Here is an 11,198-nt window from a genome sequence, read left to right on the forward strand (position 1 = left end):
GCCAGGTACTCTGCATCAGCTTCCAATTCCCAACAGGCTACTTGTCAATGGCTGCCCCACTGATGTCAGATACCAGCAATTACCATTCATTAGCAGTAACAAATACCATAATTAATATCACTTCAGCCTGTCATTTCAGACTGTTTTCAACCCATGTTCTGCAGTGGGTACTTCCTCAGGTTCCACAGGAGAATGATGTTCAAAGCCTTGTTAAAGTCAAGTGTAAAGTCTTCACTCACGCACGTAGCAGTCATTTCCTTACAGAAGGCAATATGCTGACCACGCAAGCAAATTGTAAATAAATGCAGACTCTTCTGAACTATATTTCTGTCCTTTGTGTGTTTGAAAACAGATTCCAGAAGGATGTTTTGTCACCCTTCCGGACCTGAAGCTGGCCAGCTCAGAGTCCCCTCCAGGTATTCCTTATTAAAAGTGGGGTACAATATCAGCCTTTTTCAGCCACCTGGGGCCTCTTTCAGTCATCAGAACTTCTCATTTACAGCAACATCGCAACCATGACATAAAGGTCTTTCACATGAGTCACTCACAGCCCCGGGATCTGAATGCATCCAGATTCTCTAAGTAGACTACAACCTTTTGCTCTCTGCTGTTCTCATTCCCTCTCTTTAAACTGCGAGGGTATGCACCAAAGTCTGGAAGCAACCTTTGCCAAACCCTGGTGCTTATTTGCTTCTTGCACTTTAATTCTCACTAGTATTTTAAGTACCTTTTAATTCTTTAAGCGTACTAAATGCTACATATGTCATCAGGAAAAATTCACATTATTATATTTTTTTTCAGATTTTCCCTTCCAAACAGTTTAATCCTTTCCAGAGCTAAGACCAAAGTGTCTGCATTTTCTGAGACTCATAGGTTTTTTTTCCCCACGTGATAAAAGCAGATGTAGTAGTCTGAAAAATTAAGAAAATGGATCAAAATTCTCCAGTTCATATTTTCTTCTGCTTCCAATAAACTTTTTGAATACTGTGTTAATACAATTTCTCTGCATTTCTTGATTTTTATTTGAATTTAGGAAAAAAAAAAAAACTAAACCCAAACAACATGAGGCATTTGGCCCATCACCAAAGCAGGCAGACAAATGAGAAACCATTAATATCCCATGGCCAAGAGATTTTGGCATAATTACAGTTATTTCATGCTCTGTTGCCTAGATTCCCATTCAAACATAATTTTCAGGAACTCTCCAATCTACTGAAAACAACATATACAAAATAAGATTAGGCCTATAGACTATAAAAGCTAATTTATGTTAGGTATGAAACTTTTTGATTTTAGAATAAATGTATAGAAATCAAATTTCTCAGTAATCCTTTCATGTTCTTGATGCAGCTGCTGACTTACTTATTTACTTTTCATGTGAATACATTTGTTCCTCTATAGAAAATATAAACATACACAATAATGTGGGTTTTTTTAATTTTCAGTGGGAAAAACAAAAGAGTATTTTTATATCCCAAGCATTTTAGATGTTTTGAAAGAACTGCGTGGATGCAAAAAAAAAATGTGCATTTATTAATAGTTACTTCATGCAAGCCTTAACCAACTGTACACACACAATGACTGTGGACAGAGCCCTTTATCTCTGAAACAGAAGGCAGGATATAATGGGATGTCAGAGCTCCCAATCAACAACATATTACCCAGTATGGTCACACTAAAGGAATTATAAGTTGTGAGTATAAATGTGTGGATGCTAACTTTGAAACAGAGAGCCTGTAGAAATTACAGGCCACATAGCTTTCTCAGTCCAGCCTGAGAAAGTAACCTGGGAATTCATAAGGAGGATTCAAAACAATCCTCAAAGACAGAAAACAGCCTTGCAGGTGCTGTTTCTCTGTCTCTTGTTTTCTTTGCAAGAGAAAGTCAGGGGGTGGTGAACCCCACTGACCAATGATGGTAATGTAGTAGTTTGCTAACCAATAAGAGTTTCCTTTCTGTACTTTCCATGTATCAGTCTATAAATCAGACCTGAAGTAATAAACTACGAGACATTCTCCTGATTGACTCCTAGAGAGTCTGTGTCGCTCTTCTCTCCGTTCCTAATAGAGCGACATAAATGCAGCTCAGTGCCGTGTAATTTTTGTAGCACTAATTTTTAACAGATTAATTTTTTACTTAGACTAGCTGCTCGAACTGAAAGTTTAAAGAGACACTGAACAGATGATCAGTCAGATGTAACTCATGTCAATCAACACAGTAAAATCATCTCAGTCTGAAAGAAAACAAAGTTATCTGAGGTTAGAGCTTCAGATACTTGTGAAGAAAAAGAAAAGGCACACTTCATTAAATCATGAAGATGGGAAATAATGAAGAATGGTAAGCACTAGCAGTAATGCAGCTGAGGGAAGTACACTTGACAGTACACCCACTTCAAAAAGGCAACTTCAAAAATGGGCATGGGGGAACAGAAGAGTTGTAAGCCTCTCCCTTCTTCCGTCAGACATTGCATACAAAAGAAATACTTCCAAAGCATCTTAAAAGCTCTTCTTTCAGAGGCCCTTCCTTGGAGCTGATGTTATCACTCTCTGGCTTTTTGGACTGATAAAATTGTTCAAAAAAACAATGCACAAGGCTTACCGAAGAAATTTCCTGATGTTCTCTGCTTTCATTTCAGCCACAAGTTTCTGTCTCACATTTTGATGGACATCTGAAGAGCTGGGTTTTTTCTCGGTCTGTTTTGTATTCCAGCCTGAAACACATTTGAAAAGTTTCTTACTTAGCAAGGATGCCCTCACATGTTTGAGCACAGGTGCAACCTGTGGTACTAAACAGTTAAAACCACAACAATGAACAGGGCTTAGAGCACCCTCTGTCAGTGTCAGAGGGCTCAAGCAGAAAAATGAAATGTATTTCATTGATTGAAATGCCTAAAAGTGACATAAAGAAAAGAGTAAGCCCTAAATCCCTTGTAAATCCCCTTTTTAAGGCAGACTGATCTCTCATTAATTTTAAACTATAGTTCAAATTCTCAATTAACTGTTTGTAGTGTGAGGTTTGAACTCCTGGTATTCATGGTGAAATTACTTAATTTAGTTTACACATATATTTTAAAATAGATGTGTAAGCATATTTAAAGTGAATGTCTAGGACTCAACAGCCACCTTGCCAGTGCTGTAATAGTTACAGACTTGGGGAAGTGTAGATTTAGTCTATTTAATAATTAAAACAATAAAGTTAACTGTCACCCAAGCCAGTTTTAAAATGTTTATTCAGTAGCCATAAATTGTACTAGGAAAGGGTACATCAACTGTATGAGTATGCCTTAAAAATAAAAAAAATTCTTTTATTATTATAGCTAGACAATCCCAAACTGGGAAAATTTTCATAAGAAAGACAAAAAAAGGTACTGTCACAATGCACAGGTTATATGACCTGTTACACTTCTAGTAACACTCTGAACTGAACAGTGATGCTTGACCAAACCAAAAGTCCATCTTGCCTAGTATCCTGTTTTGGAGCAGGGCCAAAAGATGATGATCAGGGAAATGTATAAGCATAGCACAAGCACCAGAAATTAGCAGCTCAGGGATCTCCAAAATTAAACTAATATTTTATATATTTAATAGTCCTCATGGATTTTTCTTTCATGCTTTTGTCTTAGGTTTGTGCTACAACACAAGTTTAAAAAGGACATGCATTTTAATTAAAATCAAATGCTGCAAGTGACTGCAGAAAAGAACCTCTAGTAAAGTTCATTGTGCATGACGAAAACTTCAGTAACTTGGCTGTCAGTCAAACTCCTCCTCTACATTCTACCCTTAATTTCTAAAATAGTTACTGAATAGGAGCATTTAAAATTATCTTCAGTAAAAAACAGGAAATAAAAATTAAAAATAAAAAATCTGGGAGATTTTGCAATCACTGAAGTTTCCAACTCTTGTATTTACTCTTTGCATGCCTGGCTGCCTGTTTTGGGAAGCTGTCAGTTCACCAGAGCTTGTCCTGGATTGAAGCACAGAGCCGTTCTGTTCCCTGCTCCCTGAAGCTGCTAGACAGAAAAGCTTAAAAAAGCAGTGGGACGAGTACTTTATCACGTCCCTGAAGAAGCAGCATAATCTCCCTGCTGGTGAGTTAATGACAACAGGAGTTGCACACAAGTGTCAGGGGAAAGGAGCTGGGGGCTGAGCCCCTGGGTCTCTGTACTCACCCGTAAGAAAGCCCAGCAAGAAACAGCCGAGCAGCCCAGGGCACACCAGCCACACACGGAGGGTGGCCTTGCTCCTGCTCCCGGCCATTCGGTCAGCACTGGCCGGCAGCTCGGCAGGCTCTGAGGGCTGGCAAGCAGCTGCCTTCCTCCTCCTCCTCCTCCTTCTCCTCCTCCTCCTCCTTCCACCAGCAGCCCCAGGGCTGTCCCTGCCTTCTTTGCTTCTCAGTTCTCACAGTTCCTAACCAGCCTTAATCCCAGGGTGATGTTGATGATAGCCAGACAGCCCCTGTGTAGCTGGGTGTGTAACAAATCTGTATCCAGGCAGTGCACCAAGCAATGTACATGTAGTATTTAAGATGCTAATTTCTACTAATTATTAGGACTTTCTGGTTTGGAAAGTTCCTGTTTTAGGCTTGTTTACAATCTGTTCCGGTGGAAGTGGCCAAGAGATGAAATTAAGGGAAAACTTCTTTCCTCTTTACCAACAAAACACTGAATTTCTTCCCTTTTTAATCTATGGTAACATTAATCCTTAGCAAAAAAAAAAAAAAAAGTATACTTAGAGCAGCTGAGAACATAATTTAGATTGGCCAGAAAGAACACTTCCAGACATCATCCAGTTTGCAGCTAGGAAAAGTCATAAATTTATTTGCTATATTCTCTAGCTACTTGCACTTAAGATAACAAGGTTCTTAAGATCAAGTTTTCCTAGTCTAATTTAGTCAAATCCATAAGTATCTCATGGGGAAGGAAACAACTGCAGCCCAGGGAATAGTCAAAATATATATCCAATAGATAACTAGTAGACAAATAGAATAATCACATGTGCACATTACTCTCCGCTGCCAAGTTCCTTCACGGCTACATGGAAGCCAAGACTGATCTTTCTGGAACTGAGCGCCTGTCCATTTGAGACCAGTTATATGGCTGACATCAGGAAAGCTTTTCTGGGAGCCTGGGCATGCTCCAAATTCCTATCACTCACTCCCAAAGTCCAAAGTAGACAAAGTTTGTGAAAGAAATGTCAGTACTCTGAGTATCAAAACTTAAATACATTATGATGAGCTGAAAATATTCAGAAAAAAATGAAAAAAATGGTTAATATCCTAATTACTTAATTGTTAATTAATTAATTCAGAGAAAAATTACACCATTTGGGTATTCCACACCAGCCACAGCCACTGTCATAAGCACAGGGCTGGATGTCTTTGTTCAAATGACAAGCAGGTCCAGTCTTGTGATATTTTTCCTGTCATTTCCCAACTGCTCATAAACCATGACAAATTCTGAACAGCAATGACATTTCACACCAGCATCTGAATTGACATATACAAACCAGATGGAATTCCACCTACAGAACTCATAAAGAATGAGCATATTGATGTATTATTAGCATTTATATAGCACCACAGGTGTAGGACTGGCACATAATAGACAGTAAAGTGACAGGGGCTTTTGGAGATTACTATCAAAATTAGACCTCACATGATAATAACATCAGTGGAGGAAGAAGGTAAGAATAGCAACAGTGAGACTGTATGAAATGCATTTATTTCTACGTGAATGTTTTTTAAAGTGACAAGGGCATTAACAATGCTGAGGTTGAACAAGAAGCAGCAGCCAAATGGCTTATACCACTTAAAATCCTATTACCATTAGTTATTAGTTGTGATATGTTCTTACATGGCATGGGTTATGTGGGGTATATTATGTTACAATTAAATGCAAGTATAATGTTACAGCGTAAATCCACCTTTAACCACAGGCCCTCCTCAACAAGACTGGGGCAGGAAATAAGATGAAAAAGCTCATGGGTTGAAATGAACACAAGTGTATCGCTTGCTGATTACCATCATTAGCAAAATAGATTCCACTCAGGGAAAAGTAATTTATTACAAATTAAAATAGACTTGGATAGTGAGAAAAATTAAGACATCTTCATTGCAACCGTTTTTTTCAGCTTTATCTTCTTTACTCCCAAGTCTTTTGTGCCATAGGGCTGACATATGCAACACAGGGGCCATCCTGGGATCAGACCAGACATCCTAGGGTATCAAAAGTGTGATAAGCACCTAACTTTAGGCACTTGAATTATTCTGTACTGAGAATGTTCATTTTCTGACAGAAAAATAGCCAATACCATTTGGGAGCTCCTAAAGAGCTCAGAGGGTCCTAAATCTTTAGACAGAGCAAATCTGTACAGGGCAAAATTTGTGTCCTGGTCTGGGGCAACAGCTACAGGTCAGGTGAGACTTCTGAATACTGCTCTGTGCAGCCAGGATGCTCACCATGACCTGCACCATGGGCCCCACAGGAATCTCTGCTCTGACACTTGGATCACCTCCTTCCTCTCTTTCTGCACTATCCTTGGGGTCTGCAGGGCTGTTCCTCCCACACATTTTTCACTCCTCCCTAGTCTGACTCTAATTGCTTCTGCACAGTAACTTTCTTTCCCTTCTAAAATCTGTTATCCCAGAGGTGCCACTACCACTGATGGGCTCAGCCTTGCCTAGCAGCCATCTCAGAGCTGGTTTGCATTAGCTCTGCCAGATACAGGGGGAGGTTCCAGGGATCTTCACAGAAGCCACCACTGTAGCCCCTCACTGTGAAAATGTTGCCACACAAACCCATTCTAGATGGGGACAGACTTTTTAGTAGGGCCTGTAGCAATAGGTCAAGTCACAGTTTCAAACTAAAAGAGGGTAGATTCAGACTAGATATAAAGAAGAATTTTTTTACAGTGAGGGTGTTGAGTCACTAGCGCAAGTTTCCAAGGGAGGTGGTGGATTCCCCATCCTTGGAAACATTCACAGTCATTTGGACAGATGTCTGAACCACCAGGTCCAGTTGAAGATATTCCTGCTCACTCCGGAGGGGGAGAGGACTAGATGGTATTTGGAGGACCCTTCCAACCCAAGCTGCTGTATTGTATTCTATGAATCAGCCTGGTGTGCTGTGGAGGCCAGTGAAAAGATTGACATTACTACACAAGAATTTTTGTTGTCCCCCTGGGATCGTATCTGTTTTTTATACAAACATTCTGTATTTGCTTGCTGACCAGTTGTGGGAGTATCCCTGAGTTGTCTCACCTACAAACTCCTTGGAAGAAAATCAGCATATGAAGGCTGAGTATCTACCATTCACCCAGGTGGAACAGAAGCAAGATGAGGTTTGGTTGCATGCATACATATAAACACACATTACTCAATCTTAAAGCCAAAAGGTGTAGTATACAAATGTTCCTCAGAATAACTGGAGTCAGAGAAAAATGATCCTGACATTTGAGATCCAAAATAAAGCATGTCAGGAAAGCAAAGTCACATATGTGAGAAGGTGGAAGAAGCTGCTCCAACCCAAACTTCATCTTACCCTTAGCTGTTACTGATCATCTCATTTCATGCCTAAGGAGAGACCTCAGAGCTCTTGAGATGATCAGTAGCCCAAAAGACTCATCTTCCTTTGAGTCCTTTCCTGGCAATATCAAGGCCACATGCATCAGCAACCCTGTTATTTTACACAGGGCTTTTCCAGCTAGAACTAAGATATTATCAGTGTGAGATATCTCTAGAAGTGCACTTCTGATAATAGCTGAGTATTTTACTCAATTTTGAAAACACCCACTTAATCAAAGGTTCGAGGCTAAAAGGAGATAAGACCAACCCAAAGTAGTCAGAGAAATCATGCAAAACAAACTGCGGAAATACTACAGTGTAAAAAGACTCCTTTTCTTAGCACAGGTGAGAAAAAGGGTCCACACCATTAACTCCTGAACACACAGTACTTCTTTGAATTAGTATCAGTTTTAGAATTACCATGAAATTATTAGTTACTGCATATGCCTCATGCTGAATTCAGGAGTAGTGAGAATTCCTCATTCTGACAGTGACAACAAGAGTGAGGTTCAGCTGAAGCTAGGAGCCCTTGCAGGTAGCTACATATACTCTACCCACTTAAAACACGTAACTACCTGGTAAACTAAAAAAGCTCAAAAACTGGCAAGGATACACATGCCAAATGCAAAACTAGCAAGCATTTGTGTGTTGAATGCATCATTCTGCTATTCAGCCAACTAGTAAAGGCAGTAATGGTATGTGAAACACAGAATGAATGCCAGGGCTTGTAACATGTAGGTTGTAGTTGCTCAGTAACGGCCCTAAAGCTTAATATCTGCAGCAAGAAAGATACACCACTGTTGTGCTGCTTGACCTACTGTCTGACTAAAGGTTGAACCTGTGGTTTGAGAGATCAAGAGACCCTGATCTGTGGGAAAGACAGCTCTGGCAGGAAAACAGGGTAATGTTCAACCACAATTTCAAATCAGTAGTTTCCTTCTGACTCTGCCAGTTGTACAGTCCCTTGAACTCTCTCACGGCCTCTTCAGTCTTTCGATCAGATTAAAACACTAGTAGATGTTGATTCTTTGAGTCAGAGCCTTTCTTATCTTGGGCTTCAGGAGACCATTATCATATTCCAACTAAAAGTTTACATTGCTGGCAGCTGACAAGTGCAGCTTGCAAACTTTGACCCCTTTTTCCACAAGAGGAATGTAACCAGTGAAGCTGAGAGAGTAAAGGACTGTGCACTGAACACAGGGACACCTTAAGGCCATTCCTCCCTGTCCTATTGCACACATCTTTATAAAAAGTCCCCCTCCAGCCTTTTTTAGGCTCTTTAGGTATTGGAAGGTGCTCTGAGGTCTCCATAGTCTTCTCTTCTCCAGGCTGAACAGCCCCAGCTCTCTCAGCCTGTCTTCACAGCAGAGGTGCTCCAGGCCTGTGATTCAATGGCTCTTCTCTATATTCCTTACAACAGGCCTTTCTTATATTGGGGCCCCAGAGCTGGACACAGCACTGCAGATGGGGTCTCACAAGAGCAGACCAGAGGGACAGAATTTCCTTCCTCAGCCTGACGGCCACACCTCTCCTGGTGAAGCCCAGGATGCACCTGGCTTTCTGGACCACAAGTGCACTTTTCCAGGTCACAATGAGCTTCCCCCGTCCACAAACACCTCCAAATCTTTCTCCTTAGGGTTAGTCTCGATCCATTCTCTGCCCAGCCTGGATTTGTGCTTGGAATTTCCCTGGCCCAGGTGCAGCACCCATTGAACTTCACGAGGTTCACACAAGCCTATGTCCCCAGCTCGTAGTCAACAGGAGAGAGAATATTTCTGTTCCTGTATCTGTTCCCTGCAGTGGTTAGGGAACAGGCAACAGATTTTTTTAATGGATGTTTCTGTAGTCTAAGAGTGTAACTACTTCTGTATTTTGTGTGGTCCTGGGCCAGGATATTGTATATTATCTGCTAACTATTTCCAAAAATCTTAAATGAAACAATGCTATGCTTAGGCCAGAGATTAAAAAATTATGTCTTCTGGACTGAAAGAAAAAGTTGCTGAAGCAGCATACAGGTCACATAGGAAAAGATCTCCACAATTTTGGAGTTTGACACTTCAATTTATCCTCCTCAGCAAAAGAAAAACATTGTTATTGCATCTACCTGGTCAACAGGAGCTGTTTATTGCTACTCCCCTCTGCATGGTGGATTTGGCTTATTGTCCTGATTGCTGCACAACAAATCATCTAGGGTAAGGTAACCAAACTAAGCTGGCTAATTTTTTTCAGAGGTGGATTATGATGTCATGAATTCTCCACTGGTGAAAGTGGAGTAGTAGAGCAGCCAGCAGTGACAAAACAGAGTCAGCAATGTCTCCCATCAGCACTGGATTTGGGGGAAGACATCTTCATCATTTTACTCCAGTCTGTTTCATAAAAAATGTGAAAGTAACTGGGCAATAACTATTGGTATAAGAGCATTTTCCATTATCTGGCAAACTAGATTATTTTAGCAGAAAGACCAACAGTTAAGAAAAATAATGATTTAATTATAGTAACGTCTAAAAGGCTTTAATGTGAAGTGCAGAAATATTTATGATTAAATGAAGCCTCATGCTAAAGAAAATAATATGCCATGGTACTGAAAACCACCAGATCACAGGACAGTAGTTTAAGACATGGTAGAGGCCTCAGCTAACATGGCACATAAAATCACACAAAATACTAGCTGAACTAGAGGTTAGTAATAGTCCAGTGGCAAAATTTCAGATGAAGGGATCTTATTTTCTGAGTCTTCTCTGTCTGATCTTGGTTGTCCCAAGACAGTTATGGTCCATCATAAGAGTAAGCAGCACATGATAATCAGATATACAGACTTTATGAAAATGGTAATAATTCGGTATCCTTTTCAACTTAGGACATGATGAATATTCTTTGCTTCTGTCTTCATATTTAAAACACCTCCAGAGGGACAAGGCATAGCAAGGGTAGATTTTGGTTAAAAGAATAACAAGGGGGTCTTCATCTTGAACGACATTTTGTGAGATTACTATATGTCTGACAAGATGTATTGCCTTGTTTTTATTCCAGTGACTAAAAGCTTCTTGCTTAAATTTATCTGCAATCAGCTGCAAGGTTCAGCATGTGAGGAAAAGAATGTCATGGATGAGTATTCTGGGCCAGCTGCCCCAAACTTGTTACAATTATTATCCATCCTGCATATGGTATGAGATAGTTTTCCCATCTCCATATCCATCTCAATCTTTGTGGAAAAGGAGGGCTGAGAGGCCTGTCTTGAGGTATAATCATGCATACCCAGGGTAAATAACAAAAAAGATAACAACCAAATTAGTAACTGACAGAAACATGAAATTAATTCTGTTTTCCTGAAGAACTATGGAGATCACTATAATAATCAAGCTAGAAAAATTCAAAACTCTAGAAGTAAATCCAGTGGTTAGCAATTCTTAAAATACAAAGCTGTGAGAAAACCTGAAACATTATCAGTCACAATTCAGAAGATATCTAAATCCTGAGCTCTGAAAATGGAGTACATTACCTTGTAAATATTACTAAATGCATTCCACTTGGGTATATTATTTGCAAAGACCAAGATTTTTTTTGATTTGTGTTCTTTGTCATAATCCTCCTAGTGTTTTCAAGTGCTCCATTTTTAAGGCTCCTGTAAACTGTCACAT

The 11,198-nt window shown here is 39.9% G+C and overlaps 1 protein-coding gene across 3 annotated transcripts in view; it reads right to left on the reverse strand.

Annotated features, from left to right (window-relative positions):
* Positions 1-11,190, reverse strand: part of LOC102106596 (N-acetylated-alpha-linked acidic dipeptidase 2) — a 37,427-nt gene extending 26,237 nt beyond the window's left edge. For 2 of the 3 annotated variants that reach the window (XM_088052272.1, XM_088052271.1), the window contains exons 1-2: positions 11,060-11,190; positions 2,599-2,710 (exon numbers count right to left, since the gene is read on the reverse strand). Coding sequence is in view for 2 of the 3 variants with exons in the window: in XM_088052271.1 (XP_087908397.1) it covers positions 2,599-2,630 (32 nt within the window). In the remaining variant the exon portion in view is untranslated. Of the gene's footprint in view, positions 1-2,598; positions 2,711-4,168; positions 4,283-11,059 lie in introns of those variants that run through there. The other variant, XM_014249779.2, reaches the window with a different exon arrangement.
* Between the last annotated feature and the right edge of the window lie 8 nt (positions 11,191-11,198).

This window comes from Pseudopodoces humilis, chromosome 2, assembly GCF_049639895.1.
Source record: "Pseudopodoces humilis isolate 2021_Gansu_Grassland_sample_001 chromosome 2, ASM4963989v1, whole genome shotgun sequence".
NCBI classification, from domain to species: domain Eukaryota; kingdom Metazoa; phylum Chordata; class Aves; order Passeriformes; family Paridae; genus Pseudopodoces; species Pseudopodoces humilis.